General features: G+C 47.1%; 1 protein-coding gene across 1 annotated transcript in view; it reads left to right on the top strand.

The window, feature by feature from the left end:
• Positions 1-25,320, top strand: part of CRYBG3 (crystallin beta-gamma domain containing 3) — a gene marked incomplete at its 5' end in the record, with an annotated part of 133,244 nt that overhangs the window by 106,075 nt on the left and 1,849 nt on the right. The window contains 4 exons of the mRNA XM_081086732.1: positions 12,388-12,527; positions 15,187-15,310; positions 20,319-20,477; positions 24,410-24,569. Coding sequence (XP_080942858.1) covers positions 12,388-12,527; positions 15,187-15,310; positions 20,319-20,477; positions 24,410-24,569 — 583 coding nt within the window. The remainder of the gene's footprint in view (positions 1-12,387; positions 12,528-15,186; positions 15,311-20,318; positions 20,478-24,409; positions 24,570-25,320) is intronic.

Raw genomic sequence — 25,320 nt, 5'->3', positions numbered from 1 at the left:
CAATACAGTAGTTGCAGTGAGTGAAGGTGTGAGCTGCATGCGTTACTAAAGTATGTTGCAGTAAGATAAATGTAGAGTAAGATACATTTCTATGAAATTTAAAAACAAAGGACACATAACCATTAGTAATGCACTGGAAGGATTCACATCTTCAGCACAGTGGTTTCCTCTAGGGAGTGGGAATTAAAATTCAGCTGCACCTGTTCTGCTTTGCTTATTAATACAACTAGATACAACTATCCTTATAATAAAGGCCTAGGTGGCATCGCGTGATGTCATCACAGGATGGCTGCCGCAGCATCGTCACAAGATGGCCACCACAAGATGGCCGGCAGGGAAGGGCAGTTGTGAGCGATCAAGCCAGCAGGGGAGGACAGTTGGGGGCAATTGGGACAGCAGGGGAGCAGTTAGGCGTCAATCAGGCAGGCAGGCGAGCAGTTAGGAGCCAGCAGTCCCGGATTGTGAGGGGGATGTCCGACTGCCAGTTTAGGCCTGATCCCCCAAGGGGTGCCAGATTTGAGAGGGTGCAGGCCAGGCTGAGGGACACCACCACCCCCTCCAGCCCCCTGCATGAATTTCATGCACCGGGCCTCTAGTAGTAAAAATAAAATGTATTACTTTTGGGTGTTGGGTACATGGTCATCTATATGTTATTTATTCTTTTTGAAATGTATTAGAACTTTTTCTTTAAGTGGGGGAAAGGAAGACGACCAGTTAGAAAGGTAGAGCTGTAATGAGACTGACTGTCTGAGCCAAATGAGAGAGGTTCTGCCCAAGGATCGCAGTTCACCGCCGAGGGGTTTGGGTTGGGAATCTGACAGACCGGGTGTGTTAGCCGAGAGACCTGGCAGCTCTAAGCCTCAACTTTCTCTTCCAATAAAATGTAAGGATTAAGTGAGCTATTGCATGTTAAGCCTTTAGCACATGATAAGCACTCAATATTACAACAGCTCATAGACAATGATTAGTATTTGTTGTGCAACATCAAAATTTGAAAGGTTGAAGGTATTTATATGATTTTGTTCTAAACAGAACAAATAACTTTTTTTGCCAGCACACTGGTATTTCTCTGCACTGGAATGGTATTGGAGGTGTACATTATGGTTACTTGCCTTGAATTCAATCCATTTGCTCTAATTTTTTAGTCGTGGTTCATTTGGCAAAGATTGGAGTGGATGATACTGTCAGGTTGTACAGTCATGGCTTCTCTTAATGGCTGATTGCTAGATATTTTAAAAATAATATAACATGTTATATAAAGCATCTAAACAATTAACATACCCCTGAACTACTATCAGCCCCTTTTCCATACAAGCCGTGATTTGAAACTCAAAGAGCTGACAGTGCCAAAATACAAGTCTGTGTAGTTCTTAAAATGTGAAAAACTAGTAGTTGCTTAGATTTAAAATTTTTATCCAATTCTATTGAAGATGTGTTGATATAAATGTAGTCCTTCCAGCAGAGTACTTTGCCAGGGTCTCAGAGCTTTAAATTCAGGGGCAGGCACACTTGTTAAGCTGGTGGGGTAGGGAGGATCAGGGTCACACAGAGAGCCCAGCCGAGCAAGATGAAGTCAGGTGCTTCAGATAATAAATATCACACCTGACAATTGGAAGTGTTCCACATGATACAGTCACTGGTGGAACATGCCAGAACCATCGTGCAGGGGTTAGAACACAGGTTCGGGGCCATACTGTCTAGATTTGAATGCCGCTTTTCCACGTACTGTGTGTGACCCGTGCCTGGCTCTTCCTCTGTGAAATGGGGACGATAATGGTACCCACGCCAAAAGGAAGTGTATGAATTGAATGAGTGAATACAGTTCTGCAACCCCTTTTCTGAATGTATTTTGGGAGTTGGAATTTTTTATATTTTAAACAATCATGTGGTTCACGTATGGCATATAAGAAAACACTCCCAGAAAGGTTCTGGGCAGCACCCCATAATTAAACACATTGCTGTTTCTGTAGCAAAATATATTTATAGCTACACAAGCTGGATAAATATTATCAATAGTCTTCTACTTATTCAGATCAGGTTTTGCTGCCAAATGAATTAGGAAAAATAATTGGGGTGTTAGAGCTTTTTGGATTTCAGAACTATAGATAAGGGATTATGGATGGATGTGCATATATATACACACACACACACACACACACACACACACAGACTAGAGGCCCGGTGCACAAAAATTTGTGCACTGGCGGGGTGGGGGGGTGTCCCTCAGTCCCACTTGTGCCCTCTCACAGTCTGGGACCCCTCGGGAGATAACGACCTGCTGGCTTAGGCCCACTCCCAGGTGGCAGAGGGCAAGCCCAATCCCTAGGTGCCTGCCCCGCAGCCCCTGGTCGGGCTCAGAGCAGGGCCAATTGGGGAGTTGGGGCGCCGCCCCCTGTCATGCACAGAGCAGGGCAGATCAGGAGGTTGTGATGCCACCCTCAGTCACGCTCAGGGTAGGGCTGATTGGGGGGTTGGGGCGCCGCCCCCTGTCACACTGAAGGCAGGGTCGATGGGAGGTTGCGGCACCACCCCCTGTCACGCACAGAGCAGGGCGGATCAAGGGGTTGTGGTGCCACCCCTGTCACATACAGAGCCGGCCGATCAGGGGGTTGGGGCTCTGTACCCTGTCACGCACAGAGCAGGGCCCATCAGGGGGGTTGGGGCTCCGTACTCTGTCACACACAGAGCAGGGCCGATCAGGGGGTTGGGGAGCTCCCCCCTGTCACACACCGAGCAGGGCTGAGCAGGGGGTTGGGGAGCTCCCCCCTGTCACCCACAGAGCAGGGCTGATCAGGGTGTTGGGGCGCCGCACCCTGTCACACACAGAGCCGCAGGGCGATCAGGAGGTTGGGGAGCTCCCCCCTATCAGGCACAGAGCAGGGCTGATCAGGGGGTTGGGGTGCCTTCCCCTGTCACGAACAGAGCAGGGCAGATAGGGAGGTTGTGGCCCCGCCCCCTGTCACACACAGAGCCGCAGGGCGATCAGGGGGTCTGGGCGCTGCCCCCGTCATGCTGCTCCAGGGGCCAGGAGGCCTCGCGGCTCCACTGATCCCAGTGCTAGGAGGCATATACCCTTTTACTATATAGGATAGAGGCCTGGTGCACAGGTGGGGGCTGGCTGGTTTGCCCTGAAGGGTGTCCTGGAACAGGGTGGGGGTTCCACTTGGGTGCCTGGCCAGCCTGGATGAGGCGATGATGGCTGTTTGCATCTGGTCACACCCCCTTCAGGGTGGGGGTCCCCACTGGGGTGCCTGGCCAGTCTGAGTGAGGGGCTGAGGGCCGTTTTCAGGCTGGCCGGTGACTGAAGCTCCCAACTGCTCCTTTTTTCCTTTTTTATTCTTGGATTTATGGCTGTCACCGGAGCTGAGAGCTGGCTTTAGCTGTGAGAACTCGCTGCTGAAAGCAGGTTTCTGGCTTTGTTTACTTTCTGTATTTGAAACTTTGTTGCGACTCCACCTCTGAGATCCTGGCTGACTGAAAACAGGTTTCTGGGGTTTTGTTTAGCTTCTATATTTGTAACAATGTTTCTTAGCAGCTCAGAGCCCAGCAGCGGCAGGCGGGGAACGTTGGAGTCCTCCGTCACTGAAGCAAGCAAGCCTCCTGTTCGCGTCAGTAGCCTGGCTGCCAGCCGCCATCTTGGCTGGCAGTTAATTTGCATATCGCCCTGATTAGCCAATGGGAAGGGTAGTGGATGTACGGCTAATTACCATGTTTCTCTTTTATTAGATAAGATAGTGCCTGGCACATATTAAGTAGTATATATGTTAGTTATTATTACTATTGTTGTTATTTAAAATATTAGTTTAGTTTATGGGATGAGGAGAAGTAATGAGGATTTTTTTTCTTTTTTTCTTATTGCAAGTCCATTTACAAAATGTATTCAAGTATTTTTGCTTAACTACATCCTCCCTTGAGAAGCTGTATCCTCTTTGCATGGCTTAGACTTGACCCAGGAGGAATGTCCTGTTACTGCTGACACCTAAGAAGAGTCTTTGGCCCCGAATGGTTGGCTATTTTCTAAGTTGGCATGTACTGAGGCCAAGAGATTTGTCAAGCTCAAATTGTAATTAAATTCTGTTGGTTTTTATTGTCCTTGGATAGTTTAGATTACTATGGTATCTTCAGTTGCGACTACTATTAATAGTTCACATCTCTTCCTACTTTCATGTTTGAAAGTGCGTCAGAAAAATATGATTTTAAAATAGTTCTTTAGCCCTAGCTGGTTTGGCTCAGTGGATAGAGTGTCGACCTGCAGACTGAAGGGACCCGGGTTCGATTCCAGTCAAGGGCACATGCCTGAATTGTGGGCTCGATCCCCAGTGGGGGGCCTGCAGGAGGCAACCAATCAATGTTTCTCTCTGATCATTAATGTTTCTATCTCTCTCTCCCTCTCCCTTCCTTTCTGAAATCAATTTTAAAAAATATATTTTAAAAAAACACACAAAATAATTCTTCAGCACTCTTTATTTCTGAATGATTACCTATTAACCGCACTCCACATTAGAGCTTACGGTATGTCAACCCTCATAATCTTCCTAACCTGTAAGTACATTTATAAATGAAGTGTATTTATAAATTTAAGTATACCTATAAATTAAGACCATTGAAATTAAAACAACTTAAATAGTTTAAAATCAAGTTAAGTATATTTTACTAGGGGCCCAGTGCACAAATTCGTACACTTTGAAAGGAACTGTGGGCCGCGAGGCTACGGTAGGCACAGGGGCAGTCTCAGCCCATCCTCCGCTCTTCTGCCATGTCCTCGGTCCCCTGTCTGCTGGCTGCCCCACTCCTGCCGCTCCCATGTGCTGACGGTGCTGGCCCTACTTGCATCCGCGGACGACGCAGAGCGATCAGGGCCAGCACCAGCAGTGAGTGTGAGCGGCAGCTGCTGCCCTGATCACCCCTCAGGAGCAGGGGGAGGTGGAGAAGCCCTCAGGGGCGATCAGGGCGAGCAGCCGCCACTTGCACCTGCTGATGGCACCAAGTTCACCGAGTGATCAGGACCGGTGCTGGGCACCAGCAGTGAGTACGAGTGGTGGCTCCAGCGCTGGCAGCAGATGCGAGCAGGGCTGGCACCAGCAGCAGGTGCGAGTGCCAGGTAGGACCACAGCGCACAGGAGCAAAGAATTTTCAGTAACCACCAGAGGCTCGCCCCAATGACAGCGACCAGCGCCCCGCCTTGGTCTGGCATCCCCACTCACTTGCTCCACCATCCCACCGCAGCCAAGCCCACCATGTTCTGCACATACACCCCTGGTGGTCAGTATTCGTCATAGCAACCAGTTGTTCCAGTTGTTCTGCCTTTCGGTCTATTTGCATATTAGCCTTTTATTATATAGGATACCTCTTCAGGGAGGGAATGAGTTTAAGCTTAGAAACATTAGGTGTTCTTAAATGAAAAGTTTGAGAGGTTCAACCACATGAAGATATCTTGTTGTTGCTAATAATGGAGAGTGGGATATCTGCATGAGTCAGTCAGTCCTATTTTTTCCTTAGTTAATGCTGTTGGTTTATGTTCTCTGCCCCTTTGTATATTGGGTCTCGTAGTGCCGCCTTAGTGATTTATATAAACTCATAAAAATATTATCTCAGTGATTTTCTGCAGTTCTTTCTCAAACGCCCTGCACTGTCATTTTAAAACCATTTCTATGATCCCTGCCATCAAACTTCCTGTTGTTTTCTTTAATATAAATTTCTAGATATAGAATTGTTAGATCACCTTTGAGTTTGGGAATGAACTCTATGGCATTAAAGGACAACAATAGCCTTTTTAAAAATGTCTTTGTAAGCATTCTGCCAAAGGAAGAGGGACAATGCACACAGGTACTGTTTTTCTTAGAATGATGCTTAGCATTTCAGTCACATTTTCATAATCTTTTAACTTTTTCCTCTCTATGATTTAAAAGTTACATCATGTCAGCCATTAAATGCCTTCAACATAGTAGGTGTCTGTAGCTCTTACCACAGCAAACCCTGCTCGGGCGAGTGTTGCAAACCCTGATGGTTACTTATGAACCTGCCCAGGCTCCTTGCCTGTCCGCCCTTCCTTACGAACTAGTCACTCAACAAGTAGTAGAGAGGTGAGGAGGGAAGCTGAAATGCTTTTTTAAAAGCTGAAGGGTGAAGATGTAGACAGAGTTCAATAAGAGAGCTAGGAGCTTACTGTGGATGATGATTGTCCACTTGTTTTCAGGCACCGGTTCCAGTGGGTAACTTACTGCCGGCCGCCGGTCCAACCCACTGCTGTTCTGGACTCTATAAACGGGCGGGCGCTTCCAGCTTTTATCTTACAGCAGCAGCAGAGGCCCTGGTCCTGCCTGCGGTCGCTCAGTGACTGGAGTTGACTTTCTGTTCCTGACCGTCTGGTGGCATTTCCTGAGGGAAATCAGTGTTCCTGGCACCTCTGCGCTCCCAGCTAGCTGCCTCCCTGTCCCCGTGATTAGTGCACTCTTTTCCAGCCTCCTCTAATCCCTAGCTCTGCGCGGTCCAGTTCCGTAGCACTGGCCACGTGGTTGTTTACATTGGATGAATAATAAAACCAACTCGGGCCCGTGGTCACAGGAGCCAGGTGCTCCGGGGCCAGCAGCCTCGTGTGGAAGAGCATGCAGGCCAACATCCTGTCACTGCAGAAAGTTCTGTGGGCAGTGCCTCCGACCTTCCCTGGTCAGCAGGTCGCTCTGCCAGATAACGTACAAAAACAGCTCACACACGTACCTGTGTTTAAAACCTGAACATGTTGTGGCCTTCTTTTCCTGCCCTTTTATTCATGGACTGACTCCCAACAGAGGTTCCGGACTGATGGATGGGCCTCTCGGTCCTTCCCTGGAGCCGTCCTAGTGGCGTGTATTACTCAGCTCCTTTCTGTTGCACTACCCCCTTCACAGCGCTCACAAGCACCGCACAGGCCTAGCTCATCTCCCTTCCTCCTCAAACTGTTCCCAATAAATAGACGGTCCACCCCATCTGCGGTTCCTCGCCACGCACTCCTCCGCCATAACAGCCTGGACTCCACCACCGTCTCCAACAAGCCGCTCAAACAGGCGTTTGTAGGTCACTAGCTGCCTCCTGCTTGCCAAACCCGGACAGCCTCATCACACTCACCCTCTCCCTCAGTGTCCCAGAAGCATTTGGGACCCAGTTTTCCCTTTCCGTGATGTTTTCTCTTCTGGCTGTCCTCGCCTGGCCACGTGTTCCATCAGCCCCCCTCCCCCCCATATTCCCTGTCAGCGCAGTTCTGTCCTCCTTCCCCTCCCTCTTCTCCCCCACGCCTGGCTCCAGCCACTGCCCAGATTCGAGTGCCCAGACTTGCAGTCTCCACGCTAGATTTTTCCCTCAACTCCAGATCAGAGGTCCAGGTTTGCTGAGTATCTCAGTTAAGATTACCCGCCTCTGTCTCAACGTTGAAACATTCACTTCAAGTGAAGTTCTTAGCTCTGAGCATCTTTCCCCTCTAGGTTTCCTTATCTGTGACCAGTTATCCCACCCTGTCCCCACCACATCTCTTCCCACTTCTCACTCCTTTCCCTCACCCATTCCCTTTGTCTATCATGTCTCTCTTCTCACTGGCATGGTTTTCCTGGCCGTCCTTATTCACCAGTCCTGACCTTCCATGCCCGCCGCCCCCATGGCAGGTCTGGCTCTTTGCCTTGGCCTGAGAGACGGCCTGTGTACTGCTATTTTTACGTCATTCTCTATTTCCTTTTTTTTCTTAATATATTTTTACTAGAGACCCAGTGCATGAAATTTGTGCACGGGGGGTAGGGGGGGGCGGTTGGTCCCTCAGCCCACCCTGCACCCTCTCACAGTCAGGGACCCTTGGGGAATGTACACCTGCTGGCTTAGGCCCGATCCCCCTGGAGGTCAGGCTTAAGCCGGCGGGTGAACATCCCTCTTGCAATCAGGGATACTTCGCTCCTTACTGCTCGGTGGCTTGCTGCTCCTTAGCGCTGCTGCGGAGGCAGGAGAGACTTCTGCCACCACCACTGCACTCGCCAGCTATGAGCCTGGCTTCTGGCTGAGCAGCGCTCCCCCTGTGGGAAGGCACTGACCACCAGGGGGCAGCTCCTCCTGCATTGAGTGTCTGCCCTCTGGTGAATATCTCAGTTAAGATTACCCGCCTCTGTCTCAATGTTGAAACATTCACTTCAAGTGAAGTTCTTAGCTCTGAGCATCTTTCCCCTCCAGGTTTCCTTATCTGTGACCATCAGCGCACATCATAGCAACCAGTAGTTCTGGTCATTCCACCGTAACAGTCACTTAGCCTTTTATTATATAGATTGATTTCAGAGAGGAAGGGAGAGAGGGAGATAGAAACATGAATGGTGAGAGAGAATCATTGATCGGCTGCCTCCTGTACATCCCACACTGGGGATCAAGCCCTCAACCAGATATGTCTATGACCAGAAATCAAACCAGGACCTCCTGGTTCATAAGTTGATGCTCAACCACTGAGCCACACCTGCCAGGCAATTCTTTTCTTCACTCATGTTGCCAGATGCAGTTCCTGAAGGCCATTTATTTAAAAGTAGTCACAAACACACATATATATGAAAACATATGCATAATAATTACCAATGTAAATTTTTGAATAAACAATATATTCCCATGGTTTAAAACCCAAAAAGTAACAAAAGGCATGCAGTAAAAAACTTGGCTCCTACTTGTGCCCTGTATCTTCTCAGATCCTATCCTACTGAAGGGTAGTCATGGTTTTATATTTTTTAAGAACATTTTTAATATACATACAAGTACACAAATGGGGGCAAAAGTAGGTTTACACTTGTGAGTATACAACTTGTATTATTAATTACATTATTTTCCATATGAACCTACTTTTGCCCCACCTTGTGTACATGTGTATAAGTTTTCCCTTTTTATCATCATAACATAAGAAGTATGCTATTTTACACTATTCTTTTTTTAAAGATTTTTTAATTGATTTTTTAGAGAGAAAGGAGAGGGAGAGAGAGAGAAGCATTGATCTGCTGTCTTCTGCACTCCCCCTACTGAGGATCAAACCCGCAGCCCAGGCATGTGTCCTGACTGGGAGTCAAACCAGCAACTTTTTGGTGCACAGGACAACACCCAACCAACCAACTGAGCCACACAGGGCTACACTATTCTTCACTTAGTATTTGCTTCTAAAAAATCAGTCTTATAGCCCTAGCTGGTTTAGCTCAGTGGATAGAGAGAGCATCAGCCTGCAGACTGAAGGGTCCCCGGTTCAATTCCAGTCAAGGGCACAAGCCTGGGTTGCGGGTTCGATCCCCAGTTGGAGGTGTGCAGGAAGCAGCCAATCAATCATTCTCTCTCACCATTGATGTTTGTATCTCTCTCTCCCTCTCCTGTCCTCTCTGAAATCAATAAAATTATATTTTAAAAAATAAAAACTTACAGATATTTCATAAAGATCTCATTTGTATAGCTATATAGAATTCCTCTGTGAATGTATCATAATTTATTTAACCAAATCCTCTCTTGATGAACATTTAACTCATTCCCCATCCTTTGCTATTCCTAACACTTGTGCAAGGAAGAACACGTTTATAATTCATTTTGCTCTTGTGCAAGTATATGCGCAGGTCAGCTATGAGTCAGTTCTTTGCTGACCTTGCACAGTGCCTGCTGCTGGTGCTTCACTTCTCATGTACCAAGTTACAGATCCTCAGCCCAGTCCTAGTCCCCAGTCCTCAGGCCTTCGAGGACACCCCACTGCAGCGGTTCTGTCTCCACCTGTCAGTATCGGAAGAGAATCATGCAGCTCAGTGGACAGTGGCAAGCAGTGGGAGCAGGTGACACTGTGGCCTGTTGGACTCTAATCTAGTTAAACGGCTCGACTTGCTCTTCCCCTAGCACACCCCAAGCAGGTTTTTTTTTTCTTTTTTAAAGAATAATTTGATTTTTTAGAGAGAGAGGAAGGGAGAAGAGAGAAACATTGATGGGAGAGCATAATGTCAATTGGCTGCTTCCTGCACGTTCCCCTACTGGTGATCGAGCCTGAAACCTGGGCATGTGCCCTGCCTAGGAATGGAACCAGCAACCTCTCGGTTCATGGGAAGACACCCAACCAACTGAGCCACCTCCCCAGAGCACCCCCCCCCCTAAGCAGCTTCTGTCTCCCTCCCTTCCCACAGAGTGCCCTCCCTCTCCTCTGTCCTGGCCCCTCCAGATTCATTGCACCTTATAGCCTGAGCTCACACGCTACCACATCCATGAAACTGCCTTGATTCCTACTCCTTTCTGCTAAAAGTGTTCTAGCCTTCCACCGAGTGCTCTCACAGGCCACCTCCTGTCCTCCCTGAATTAGGTTACAGAACCTGAGTTGTCCTAAGTTAGCTGCTAGTTAGTAATGCCTGGAACACAGGATGGTGCCTTGCTTTGATTTCTTGTTTGTTTTTGTTTTTCCTTATCATGGGTCAGTGTCCTTTATATATATATATATATATTTACAGAGAGGGATAGAGAGTTAGAAACATTGATGAGAGAGAAACATCAATCAGCTGCCTCCTGCACAGCCCCTACTGGGGATGTGCCCGCAACCAAGGTACATGCCCTTGACTAGAATCAAACCTGGGACCCTTCAGTCTGCAGGCCGACGCTCTCTCCACTGAGCCAAACCGGTTAGGGCATGGCAGGTCTATTTTTAAGTGTTTGAGCAATCTCCAGACTTTTCCATTAGTGGCCATACTAATTTACAGTCCTACCAACAGTGTACAAGGGTTCCCTTTTCTCCACATCCTTGCCAGAACTTGGCCTAAGGTTTCAAAAATTTGAAAAACAAAAGAATTAATTTGCCTTAATAAATAAATGTTGAACACACTCCACACACCAAAAAATAGAGAAAAACATTTTTGACTCACAAGAGACTTTAAAATATTTACCACAAAATAGACCTTAATTACTTTGATTTCTCGTCCCCCAAAAGTCTCCTAGCATAGTGTCTTGAATGGAAAAGAGTAATGTTGATGCTGTTCTTGTCTAACAAGAAGGTTTGGGGGACACTTTCAGTGCAGAAGTCACCCCTGTCCCTGTGCATGTGGGTTGTTATCGCTAAATTAAAAATGCCTCCTTCTCCCTCCTAGGAATGTTTTTAAGAACCTAGAGCCATAACACCTGTGTTCTTAGTGGCTGCTCCTGTGCCTCCTGAGGAAGGAGGGTGTCATTCTGTCCCATGTTTATTCTGTTGCCAGCTAAAAGCATGGGCAGGATCAAAATGTCCAAATTACAGCATAACCAGCCCTTAACATGTGATTGGAAGCAGGTGTCCATTTTTATTATGAAACTAGAGGCCCGGTACATGAAATTCATGCACAGAGGGGGATTTCCCTCAGCCCAGCCTGCACCCACTCCAATCAGGGACCCCTCGAGGGATGTCCGACCACTGGTTTAGGCCCCTGTGGGATGGGGCCTAAACTGGCGATCAGACACCCCTCTCACAATCTGGGACCGCTGACTCCTAACCACTCACCTGCCTGCCTGCCTGATTGCCCCTAACCCCTCTGCCTGCCTGCCTGATCACCCCTAACCTCTCTGCCTGCCTGCCTGATCACCCCTAACTGCCTCTGCCTACCAGCCTGATCGCTCCTAACTGCCCTTCCCTGCTGGCCTGATCACACCCCCAACTGCCCTCTCCTGCCGGCCTGATCGCATCCCTAACTTCTCTCCCCTGCTGGCCTAATCACCCCTAACTGCCTTCCCCTGCTGGCTTGATCTCGCCCCCAACTGCCCTCCTCTGCCAGCCAATTTGGTATTGATTGGTCAGTTTCTATGCCAGTCAGCATCAAAAGCTCTGCCTCCTAGACAGTCATTGACTCCTCACAGTTGACCCAGATTTGGTTCTGATTGGTCGGTCTCTATGCCAGTCAGCGTCTCTGGGCCTATCAATGGGGCCTGATCAGAAAGGCGTGGCTGATCAGCAGCCCCAGTGGAGGCCTAGAGAGAAATGGAGGCCCAACTGTTGGCCAGGCCAGGAGAGAACAAGAGGTAAGTTCTGATCAATGGCTGCCACAGAGGCTACGGATCAGACCCTGCCTCTCTCTCTGCAGGCCTCTCTTCGGGCCTAATCTGCAGCTCCCTAGGCAGTCAGTGCTGGGTCAGGGCACCGCAGCGGCCCCAGTCAGAGCTGGGTTGCCACGGCAACCCAGCACTAATTTCTGGTGTTTGGTCGAGCTTTCGGTTGTTACTACCCTGGCTCTTTATTATATAGATTAAGATTGTTTTCTGAAACATCAATTTTAACTTTAGGTTCCATTGATTTTTATTTATTAGAATTAATCTCGCCAGTGCAGGTCTGGCTAGAACATCTTTAGAGGGTACAGCAGAAAACCCTAAGAAGTGGGGAACTGGGTCCTGCACTTGCTGATGCTCCCTTCTTCTTGTCGGCAGGTCTTTGAGGAGCCCTCCCTCAGCCTCTTCGCTCTGGAGCACTGTGAGGGCAGAGAGCTGCACCTCGAAGAGGCCGTGAACTCGGTTCTGAACAAGGACCTGCACTTCTACACCCAGTCCGTGTGGATAAAAAGTGGACAGTAAGTACGGGAGGAGGCCTCGGCCTGCTTCCGCCACTGCGTGGGACAGAGAGCAGTGCCTTTTATTCCCCCTCCACTGCTGTGTTGGATCTGACACACTCCTCCTCATCTTCTCTCTCAAGTAATCACAGTAGTTTCTGTTCATGGAGGAGACAGTGGGCCAGGCCTTCTGGGCAGAGTCTTTGGGAAGGAAGGGCTGCCATGTGCTCAGTGCTTGTGTCACAGGGCAGGTCCATGAGGTGACTGCAACCATTGAACTCACGTTCCTTTCAGAGGAAATTTAATTAAACAGCAGCTTGGTGCAGGCCACTGGCTGCTTAAGACAAGTGGCCACTTATTTGTTCGCCGTGTTTTGATTTGACATTTCCTTCGTCCTAAAGCTGTTTGCTCCAGGGCACTTGTTTCCTGCTCAGTCCCTTGGTTTGACTGAGCCTGCCTCCCAGCATTGCTGCCCTCCTCCTGCCCTCCCTCTGCCCTCCTCCTGTCCTCCTCCTCCTCCTACCCTTCTGCTCCCCTCCTCCTCCCGCCCTCCTTCTACCCTCCTCCCACCTTCCTCCCGCCCTCCTCCCGCTCTCCTCCCACCTTCCTCCCACCTTCCTCCCGCCCTCCTCCAGCCCTCCTCCCGCCTTCCTCCCGCCCTCCTCCAGCCCTCCTCCCGCCTTCCTCCCGCCCTCCTCCAGCCCTCCTCCCACCTTCCTCCCGCCCTCCTCCAGCCCTCCTCTCACCTTCCTCCCGCCCTCCTCCAGCCCTCCTCCCGCCTTCCTCCTGCCCTCCTCCTGCCCTCCTCCTGCCCTGCTCCTGCACAGCTGGTGTTGGGAACCAAATGTCCACTAAGGGAACACACAGCCCTCTGTGATTAATGTGAAGAGGACTGTTTTTATTTCTTGTGACTTTTAAATTTTGTAATAATCAATTCTTTATATTTAAATATCTGGGGGTTGCCAAAACTGGTTTGGCTCGGTGGATAGAGCATCGGCCTGCGGACTGAAGTGTCCCAGGTTCAATTCCGGTCAAGGGCATATACTTTGGTTGCGGGTACATCCCCAGTAGGAGGTGTGCAGGAGGCAGCTGGTCGATGTTTCTCTCTCATCGATGTTTCTAACTCTATCCCTCTCCCTTCTTCTCTGTAAAAAAATCAATAAAAATATATTTTTAAAAATAAATAAATAAATAAATAAGTATCTGGGGGTAATGAAAGCGAAAAAAGCCAAGAATATAAATTGATTTGAAAATTAAGTCAACTGTTATAAATAAATGGCTTTTGCATTATTCACAAGTAATAGCAGTTTATAATTTTCTGCAAAGCATTTCACATGGTTTGGTGTTCATTAAATATAAATTAATTTACTCTGAGTATAATAACCCCCATATTATATTCCAGTACATTATTTAACACTTAACTGTAAACTGAATTCCATATCCCTGATTATCATACCTTTCACAGCATTTTTATACATTTCTTTTCTTTACATTCCTAAGTGGAACTGGTATTTATGGACTCATCTCAGAAGACTTGACACCATCTCATTTCATTCATTTGTAGAGAACTGGTGCCATTTTCCCTTGACCTTCTTATTTCTTTTCTTTTATTATCCACCTACTCTCACTGTTCAGGACTCTGTAAGAGATGGGTACACAGCGTAAGGAATGGGTAAGGCTGTCTGAAAGGTTTCCTAGGCTACAGATGGCTTATGGAATACTGCGTCATGCACAGCCAGCTACCTACCCTCAGTGGCAGGTTTTGTTTAGGGGGTGGTTTTTTTAGTTTTTTGTTGTTGTTGTTAATCCTCACCCAAGGATATTTTTTCCATTGACTTTTAGAGAGAGTGAAAGGGAGGAAGATGGGGAGAGAAAGAGAGAGAGAGAGAGAAACATCAATGTGAGAGAGACACATCAGTCGGTTGTCTCCTGCACCTGTGATTGAACCTGCAGCCCAATTACATGCCTTTGAGTGGGAATCAAATCCAGGACCCTTCAGTGTGCAGGCTGATACTCTAACTACTGAGCATACCGGCTAGGACAAGTTTTTGGTTTTGTTTAATCCCCATATTATTCCATATCTCTGATCTGTGATGGTAATGAGGGCCATGCTTTAGTGCACCATCCATCACAGCTTTTCAACTGTGCAATTCATTTAGATTGATATATAATGAGATAGTTTATTAAAATCTTATGAAGGGTGTAGCCTGTGTGGCTCAATGGTTGAGCATTGAGGAGATCACAGTTTGATTCCCTGTCAGGGCACATGCCTGGGTTGTGGGCTTGATCCCCAGTGTGGGGCGTTGCAGGAGGCAGCCAATCAATGATTCTCTCTCATCACTGATGTTTCAATCTCTCTCTTCCTCTCCCTTCCTCTCTCTGAAATCAATAAAAATATTTTTTTAAAAGAAATGTTATGGAAAATGAATTTTGGAGCTGGAGGGGACCTTGTTTGGAAGCGGAGAAACCAGAGTCCTAACAAATCCAAATCTTCTGAGCCCCTGTCCAGTGGGCTTTTTCCTGATCATCGCTGCTTTTTCTGTTAAAAAATAGAATTACATAGTTTTTTCTTTAAAATATCTACAAAGCCAGATGTTATAGAAGGAACCCTAGCTGCTGTAATGTAGGGACTGCCTTTTGTTTTGAAGTCCCTCACTCTTTCTTTCCTGCTCTCATATAGGTGGATAGCTTATGAAGGATCCAATTTCCTAGGAAGACAAATCCTACTCGAACCCAATGAGATCCAAAATTGGACAGCATTCAGCGGGTGGAAAACCATTGGTTCCCTCCGTCCTATGAAGCAGGTAAGGAGAAAAGAACCACGCCATCCAAAATAGCTCCATTTTCTAGTAGAAGTGGCATAAACCACACCAGCATCTGAAATAATGACCATTTCACTTAGGTTGCCATTTATGTAGCAGGGCGAGTGGCTTAGGGAATACTGTAGATTTTAACCAGTTCTTAAAATTCTGTCTACGGTCAGTGTTGGATTGTAGCTTTCAGTCCAAAGTCTTAGTGACCATGTTCCCGTTTCATAGAAAATGAAGGAATTATAAGCTCTGCAGCAGGCAAATGGAACGAGAATGAACTCTGAGACTGCACTCGTTTTGCTCTCTAAGTATTTGGACTTTCCCCCACTTATAGAATACCCGGGTGGGTCCTGGCAGTTTAATCCAAGTCGCATCTACTGCACTAGTGCTTGTCCGTCCTCTGCTCAGAAGCTTCCCCTGCACTGAGAGTGACCCGCTCTTCCCTGTGGCCTGAGGGCCTAGCTCCGCTGCCCCTCCCTTCTCCTGGCTCACGGTCTCCTCCCTCTCACGGTGTGCCCCAGGCTCCAGCATCCAGCTGTCCCACTCAGCTCCAGGCACAGGTTTGCCTCTGTCAGGTTCTCCTTCATTGGTTGCCTGGCTGCCTCTTACGCATCTCTCTAAAGTCAGATTGCCTGCCAGGTCCTCAGATGCCTCTGTCTCCCTCTCTGCCAACCGAAGCCGGATCCTAAAGACCTGGTTCTCCTCCAAGCCCCTGCATGCGATTGTAACCGTGTAGTTATGGTCAGAGTGGTGCTCTCACTCTGTTGCAGCCTGTGGAGGCTTTTTGCACTGCCCCAGTGCCTGTCACAGTGTAGGAGCTCAGGGACTTATTTAACGAAGGAATGAAAGTGAAAATGGATGAATGTTTGACATTATGTAAAGAATTGTGGAGGATGAAGGATAGACATGACTTCTGCCTTTGTAAAGCTTCATTTTGAGGGGTAAAATATCCAACTCAAAATCTATAATAAAAGGGTAATATACTAATTAGACCAGACATCCTTCCTGACAAAGCCAGGGCGCCAGCCGGGGGAAGGCCTACTCTTGCACAAATTTTCATGCATCGGGCCTCTAGTCCTATATAACAAAAGGCTAATATGCAAATTGTCCCCTCGACCAAAAGTTCGACCAGGGGGCGGGGCCGGCCAGCCAACCACCCATGGCCCCTACCCCCTGCCAGCCTGGCCCAATCAGCCATGATCAGGGTGGACTGGCAGGACCCCACCCATGCACAGATTCGTGCACCAGGCCTCTAGTAATAACATAAAATGCAAAACTGTGTGATCATCCAGAAGCCACAGGCAGTGCTGGTGCAGAGAATGGCAGTGTGGACATGTGTGGGAGTGTGGCAGGTTTTAGGAGCGTGGGGAACCACAGGCTGTTGGGTCAGATGGTCAACAGCTATGCCATTTGTCCTTTTCTCTAACCCCTTAGAGGCTTTTCTTACCTGATTCCAACAGTTCTTTAAGGCGGGAGTTTTCCCCCCCATTTTCTAGATGGAAAAATAAGACCCAGGGAGATAAAGCAAATTGGCAAGAAGCATTCAAGTGTCAGAAGCTGGATTCGAACTAAATCGATTGTGCTCTAAAATCTGTTCTTAGGCATCCGCACTCTACTCTCCTTCAAAATGAGATCCGTGTTCACAGAGCGTCACCCTATGTTCTAGGCACTGAGCTCAGCGGAACAGTTGACATAAGTGCTGAGGCTGTGAGGTTCAGGTCTGACACACTGTTAAGTAGCTGATGGCAAGTAAAAACCTGGCCTAATTGGCTGCCCGACCAGCGTGGCTCAGTGGTTGAGCATTGACCTATGAACCAGGAGGTCACGTTTTAATTCCCAGTCAAGGCGCATGCCCGGGTTGCAGGCTCGATACCCAGTAGGGGTTGTGCAGGAGGCAATCAATGATTCTCTCATCATTGATGTTTTTATCTCTCTCTCCCTCCCTCTTCGTCCCTAAAATCAACAAAATATATATATATATTTTTTTAAACTGAACTAACACATGCACACGCACACACCTTCATTCCCACCACTCTGGGAGTTCCGTTGGTTCAGACTGTAGCCCTGTCACCTGTAATCAGTGTGACTTTGAGCTGGAATGTCACCTCATCTCTTAGCAGCTAGGACTCCTCACTGGTGAGACGGTGACCACAGTCCTTACGTCTCACTAACGCTGTGAGGATTAAATAAGATACATGAAGAACTGACACAACTCCTGGCTTGTATTGCTGTAGTAACACATTTATCTTGCAAGTACCATTCACATGGCCCTGGGGAGAATCAGAGATGCTCTTCTGAGAGATCCCGGACGTCAGTGGGCTCTCCTGGCAGAGTATGTGGTACAGGGTTTCATGACCTTCACATGCTTATTCTTCCCTCCTGGCCCATGGGACGATGGGTAATCGCATGGGAAAAAGCAAGGCAAAAGTGGGACTTCCGTGTAGTTTTTACCAACCATTCAATAATATTTAATTCTGTGCTGTTAGAAACTTGAGAATATTTCCCTCGCTTCTGAAAGGTGATTCCTTACTGGGGAAGGAGTCCCTGCCCATTGCTCAGGGCCCTGAGAATTAAAGAGAACTGGAACAATGGCCTCTCGCTTTACAGAGAAGCTTTCTGACAGTTAACATTGTTATTCTTGCATTGTGCTTTAGGAAATACCTGATTCCTATTCTGGTTAAGCATTTAATATCAAAATAATATTTTAACAGGGATTGTTTTTCCTGTTGTCCATTTAGGCCACAGCTTTAAAACCCAGCCAAGGAATTCTGGTTCTAAAACAGTACTGTAGGCCTTACTGTCCTTTTGGTAAGGCTGTTAGTACTGCTTTAATTCATATTCTTGCCTGGAAAGTTAGGAATAATTACAATGCGATTCTCTTTGAGGTTGGGAATTGGGAAGTCACTGAAGCACTTACAATGCGCATCAGTGTTTTACAGTCTAATTACAGAGGAGTCAGTACAAGTATGCAATAAGGGTAATTAGTGCCTTGCTGGAGTTAATTGATTAAACCTGTGATGTTTGTTCCTAACATAATTGGAACTCTGTCCTCTGTGAAGGTCATGCCTGATTTCTTACATGTACAAGGTAAGGAAACTGTAATAAAGATATAATGAAGCCTCAAGAATTAATAATTGGCCCTAGCCGGTTTGGCTCAGTGGGAAGAGTGTCGGCCTGCGGACTGAGGGGTCCCGGGTTCGATACCGGTCAAGGGCACGTACCTCGGTTGCATGCTTCCGGCCCTGGTCGGGGCATGCGGGAGGCAACCAATTGATGTGTCTCTCTCACATCAGTATTTCTCTCTGTCTCTCCCTCTCCCTTCCACTCTCTCTAAAAGTCAGTGGCAAAAATATCCTCGGGTGAGGATTAAAAAAAATAATAATTGCAGTGGGAGACCAGGCTGGATTATGGAAATTTAAATATGTTACTATCACATTAGGAACGCAGAAATTATGGTTTGAAACATGTAAAACAATTGTCAAGTAGGGGTCTTTTTCACCTGCTTTCAATGACCAGATAAAAATGTGTCTATTAAGTGTTCAAAGTGTTCGTTTCCTTAGAAAGGCTAAACATGGCAGCAGTTTACCAGAATTCCAGAGGCTTTGCACTGATTTCCCACAAATGTTGAGATAGAATAGTCGTTGCTGGTGTTGCCGTGATACCTTGTTGCATCGACCTGGCACTTACGTTTCTTAGCAAAAGTCCTCCCTTATTAGATAACAGAGCACTTGTTAGTACTTAGCAAGGTTCTAACTGGGATGCAACACCTGACCCAGAGTCAGGGTGCTGCATGTGCTCTGTTACCCACGAAGACCGGAGGCCTAGGTTCCGGGACTGAAGACCAGCTTGCATGCAGCCTCAGTCGTGTGCTGTCCTTCCACCATCTCGCTGAGTCTCAGCACACTGGCGCCTCTGGGACCGCCGCTCACTCCCTGCCTAAGGGTAATGTGTGCTGTTCAGCACAGGCCTTAGGCTTAGAGCATCATGGTGAGGGAGGGCTTGGGTGCAGACAGACCATGCTTCTCCACCTCCTTTTAACCATTCTGATAAAATTCAGGTCATAGTTATACTTGGTTAAAGGGTTGTTCTGGTTTTTAATACTGACATAATAGAGTAGCTCAGAAAGCATTTAGTATTTAGTTTTTTATATTACTTTTAGAACTACCTTGCAGTGGTTCTCAACCTTCCTAATGCCGCAACCCTTTAATACAGTCATGTTGTGGTGACCTCCAACCATAAAATTATTTTCGTTGCTACTTCATAACTGTAATGTTGCTACTGTTATGAATCGTAATGTAAATATCTGATATGCAGGATGTATTTTCATTGTTCGCGACCCACAGGTTGAGAACCGCTGCTTTAGAGGCTAGTCCTAGATTTAATATTTTAAAACTGTCTATATTCCATATCCAGGGGATAAAGTCCTTTGTTACCCAGTTTTTTAATAAACAGTGTAAAGGTCAACAAAGTGTAAATGTAAACGAGGAGATGACGACAGCTCCTAGGGTGCTCGGCCACCTGGGTCTTTAAGACCTCCCACAGCAGCCACTTGGCACTCAATCACAGCTCAGGACAGCGTGTCTGATGGTTGCACGAAGCTGCTGCGAGGTCCTCGTAGGGAGCACCTGGCCTATTCCTACTCCCCTGCCTCCCCAGACAGTTAGAGCGTAGCAGCTATTGAATGAAACTTGTCAAGTCCCTAATTCCACCCCCGTGCCACACAGAATTCTAGAGAATGAAAGTATTACCTTTACTCTTCTAAAGGACATTTTTCAGAAAAATATAATAGAGATTGTAAGTTGGAGCTTTGTGCTCAGTGGTGTAAGGATTTGCTAATAGGAAATATTAATTTATATATATTTGCTAAAGGGACTGAGTGAAACTGACAGGACCACGCTAAATCCCATCACCTCTCCCTTCCCCCCTCCAAGCCTCCCCTTGGGAAGGACGGATCTCCACATTCAACAGGTTTTTCCTAAATGCCTGTTTCTCCCTGTCGCAGCCTGCAGTGTACATCAGGATCAAGAACCGGGCCCAGAAGGAGTACCTGACAGCCATTGGAAATGCCGCTGACGCCCGGGCGAACTCTGTGTGCACCACCCCCTACAGCGGGAAGAACACGCAGGTCTGGCACTACTGCCGAGGACTCTTCAAATCCAAGGTAACCAGCGCTCATACCAGGCCCCGCTGATGGGTTTGGGCTTGTTCTTTTGGAAACCAGAATCTTGTCAAATCTAAAGGCGTGAAAAAATAACAGAACTTCCTAGAAACAGTTTGTCCCTAATTATATAAATACTGGTGTTGATACATGAAAGTGACCGGACTTAGAGAAGTGTCTGATCTAGAAAATTGAGTTTCTATTTTAAAGTAAAATCTAAGATCACACACTGTGATTTAAATGGTTCTTTAGAACCAATGGTGACAGTCACTGGGTTCAGGTTGGGCAGTGTGCTTCTCAGGTGAGGTGGTCCTTTAAAGTCCAGATGGAGGAGAAACCAAGATGGCGGCACAGGTAAACACCGGAAATTGCTGCCTCGCACAACCATTTCAAAAATACAACTAAAGGACAAAACGGACATCACCCAGAACCACAGGAAGGCTGGCTGAGTGGAAATTCTACAACTAGAAGGAAAGAGAAAAGCACACTGAGACGCAGACGAGGTGCGGAAGTAAAGTGCAGAGGTACAGAGGCGCATGTGGAAAGGGCTGGCAATTGAGGACACGGTTGTCTTTTTCAATCGGGAGGGAGTCTCAAGCTCCCGACTGCTCTGAACTCCAGTTCAGGGCGAGTGTCTGGGGACCCAAACTCATACAGGGAGAAACTGGACTGTCTGGCATCGGTCGGAACTCGAGGGCGGCTTTCTCTCAGAGGTGCTTGCAGCGATTACTGGGACACTGAGACCCGGGGCCTCTTAGGGCAGGGCTGAGGATCAGCCATAGCTGCTTGATCCACCCTGTTGATCCCCTGAGACCCCGCCCCACCCAAGCTGTGCCCAGAGACTTTTGCATATGAAAGGCCTGGCCCTTTGCAATCTGAAAATTACCTAACAAACTGCAGCTGGGTCAGAGAGACCCAGAACTTCCAAAAGAAGGCCCAAAGCCCCACAGCAGCTTGCATTGCTTCACAGCTGGGCCTCATCTGGGCACCTCCAAACCCCAAACAAAGAAGAGGAATCTGCAGATCTCTCCATAGCTCCCGCTGGGTAGCCTCAGACAGAGGCTAAATTAGCACCTCCTTAGAGATCCAAGAGCCAGTGTACCCAGTGGTCAGAGTGGGATCATCCAGATTACAACTCCTCAGATCCATAAGGGACACACTCAGGGGGCAGACTCAGTGAGCACCAAAGCCCCAATGAAGCAAGTCTTGCCCCAGAGGGGTGTCTCCAGCACAGAAGTTCTCCTACTGCAGACACAGCTGATTCTCACAGCCAATTGGCCTGGAGGTCAATTCCTCCCCGTGAGACCTACAACAATCAAGGCTTAACTACAACAAGACTGTGCACAAAGCCCACAAAGGGGATGCACCAAGAGTGTCTACCTCAGGTAATTGGGGAGGCTGAGCCACTGGGCCCTATAGGACACCTAACACAGAAAGCCACTCTATCAACACAGGGAAGCATAAAAAATGCAGAGACAAAGAAACAAGTCACAAATGACAGAAATGGAGGAAAACAAACTACTGGATATAGAGTTCAAAACCACACTTATAAGGTTTTTCAAGAATTGTCTAGAAACCGCCGATAAATTTAGTAAGACCTTCAATAAGTCTAGTGAAACCGCCAATAAATTTAGTGAGACCCTCAAGAATTCTAGTGAGATCCTCAAGGTTGTGAAAAAGGACCAATTAGCCGAGACCGGTTTGGCTCAGTGGATAGAGCGTCGGCCTGGGGACTGAAGGGTCCCAGGTTCGGTTCCGGTGAAGGGCATGTACCTGGGTTGCGGGCACATCCCCAGTGGGAGATGTGCAGGAGGCAGCTGATCGATGTTTCTCTCTCATCAATGTTTCTAATTCTCTATCTCTCTCCCTTTGTCTCTGTAAAAAATCAATAAAATATATTTTAAAAAAAGAAAGAAAGCAAAAAAGGACCAACTAGAAATTAAGCATACACTGACTGAAATAAAGGATATTACGCAGAGTTCCAACAGCAGACTAGAAGATCGCAAGAATCAAGTCAAAGATTTGAAATACGAAGAAGCAGAAAACACCCAACCGGAAAAGCAAAAAGAAAAAAGAATCCAAAAATACAAAGATAGTGTAAGGAGCCTCTGGGACAGCTTCAAGCATACCAACATCTGAATTATGGGGGTGCCAGAAGAAGAGAGAGAGCAAGATATTGAAAACCTATTTGAAGAAATCATGACAGAAAACTTCCCCTACCTGGTGAAAGAAATAGACTTACAGGTCCAGGAAGCGCAGAGAATCCCAAACAAAAGGAATCCAAAGAGGACCACACCAAGACACATCATAATTAAAATGCCAAGAGCAAAAGACAAAGAGAGAATCTTAAAAGCAGCAAGAGAAAGAAAGTCAGTTACTTACAAGGGAGTACCCGTACTACTGTCAGAAACTATGCAGGCCAGAAGGGAGTGGCAAGAAATATTCAAAGTGATGAATACCAAGAACCTACAACCAAGATTACTTTATCCAGCAAAGCTATCATTAAGAATTGAAGGTCAGATAAAGAGCTTCACAGATAAGGAAAAGCTAAAGGAGTTTATCACCACCAAACCAGTATTATATGAAATGCTGAAAGGTATCCTTTAAGAAGAGGAAGAAGAAGAAAAAGGTAAAGATACAAATTATGAACAACAAATACACATCTATCAACAAGTGAATCTAAAAATCAAGTGAATAAATAATCTGATGAACAGAATAAACTGGTGAATATAATAGAATCAGGGGCATAGAAAGGGAGTGGACTGACTACTCTTTCGAGGGGGGGGGGTCAAGGGGGGAGGCATGTGGGGGGTGGGAGAAGAGACTGAACAAAAATCGTACACCTATGGATGAGGACAGTGAGGAGCGGGGGGTAAGGGCAGAGGGGTGGGTGGGAACCGGGTGGAGGGGAGCTATGGGGGGAAAAAAGAGGAACAAATGTAATAATCTGAACAATAAAGATTTAATTTAAAAACAAAACAAAAAACAAAAATCGTACACCTATGGATGAGAACAGTGGGGGTGGGGGGGTAAGGGCAGAGGGTGGGGTGGGAACTGGGTGGAGGGGAGCTATGGGGGGGGAAAAAGAGGAACAACTGTAATAATCTGAACAATAAATATTTAATTTAATAAAATAAAATAAAATAAATAAAGCCCAGATGGAACTGGCTGCCTTTGGGATTCCAAACCCGGTGGTGCCTTCTCATTTTCAAAATGAAGTAGCTAGAGAAGAGAGAAGCTGTCACTGGGGAAAGCCTAGGAAATAAAATCCGGGTTTCTGTTTCTCTGAGACCCCTCCGTGTCTGATGCTGTGGGGAATAAAAGTTTTAAAACGTTCCAAGTGTATTGTATTATCTCGCCGGTGGCTTGTCTACTTTTATCTCATGCTTCACCCAAAATGAAGAGCATTAAGAAAACTAAGTTCTTCGAGCTAATACTTGTAAGCTAGCAGGGACTTAACACGTAATTCCAGCCCAACGAACATTTATTGAACATCTGTTGTCAGATGTAGGCATCTCTTTAGAAAAAATACCTCCATTTCAGGTTTATTTCTATACTGTTTCCTCCCCTCAGGGATAACGAAGCTTTTTGGAAGCTTACTGAGGTTATAATTATGCTGTGCACAGTATTCTCTTCAGAGGGGACAGAGTCGCTCACGGCCTGTGACTTGTCCACATGGAGGAAGGGCCCGCGTGTGCTCGCCCTCTCGGGAGCATGCGGCCCTCCCGGGCCTTTCCCTCTTCTGAGCCCCAAGGCCCTTCTTTGCTTCTGTGACTTGTTCCCTGAGCCTGAACAGCCCCGCTGGCTCCCTTCCACTACCTCTGTAACTTGCTAAATAAACTTTCTCTTGAAGTTTGAAAAGAAAAAAGAAAAGGGACCCAATTCAAGGTATTTTAGCAAACACAGTGCTACCCATGCATTTCTTAACCCTGTAGGCCAGCGACACCTGCCTGGATGTGATTGGCGGCCGGGACACGCCAGGAGCTAGAGTAGCCCTGTGGGCGGAACATGGGCAACTGAGGCAGAAGTGGAGGCTGAACAGAAACGGCACCATCAGCTCCTATCTCAGCGACCAGCTTGTCCTCGATGTGAAAGGTGGGCCCGCAGGGAAACCCCATGAGTCATGTTTCTGGATTCCATTTTAAGTTAAACCTCTTCCCGCTCTTGGGTAACGAAAATCACTATGTATAAGAGAGAGATGAAGTCATTTTAAATTATGTTTGGAAAAAGTTAAGATTTGCTGTTTTAACAAACAAAACCATTAGCCACGTGGATCAAGCAGAAGCCTGAGGACACCGCCTGAGGCTCTGCTCATTGATGCAGCTGAAAAACTTACACTTGTCATGCGGGGATCTTTCGAACATTTTTACATTTGAATATCAAACCATAAAATATAAGGTTTCTTAGAAATAAACATCTCTAACTTTTTGCTATAAATTGCTCTAGTCCAGTGGTTCTCAACCTTGGCTGCACATCAGAATCACCTGGGAATCTTTTTAAAATCCTGATTTTGGGATGAGGCCCAGAAATCAGGATTTTAAAAAGATTCCCAGGTGATTCTAATGTGCAGCCAAGCTTGAGAACCACTGCTCTAATCCTTAAAAGCCCTCAGCTGAAACCTATGGGAAGTATTTAACCTTGTTTTTTCATCCAGCAAGGTCAGGGCCAGCACGGTCAGGGCTGCCGCTGCACTGGGTAAGTCGTAGCCACTGTTGATGTAGAAACAGAACAGTGCCTGGCACTCAGCCAGAGTCTCGAGCACCTGGTTCTCAGGCTCCGGGCGGGGCGGGGCACACCTCCCGTGTATCACCTGTTACAGCTCTCGTGATGAGGTGAAGAATAGCTC

Source organism: Myotis nattereri (genome assembly GCF_964212035.1).
Source record: "Myotis nattereri genome assembly, chromosome: 3".
Lineage (NCBI taxonomy): Eukaryota > Metazoa > Chordata > Mammalia > Chiroptera > Vespertilionidae > Myotis > Myotis nattereri.
This window is presented reverse-complemented; position numbering and strand designations above follow the sequence as displayed.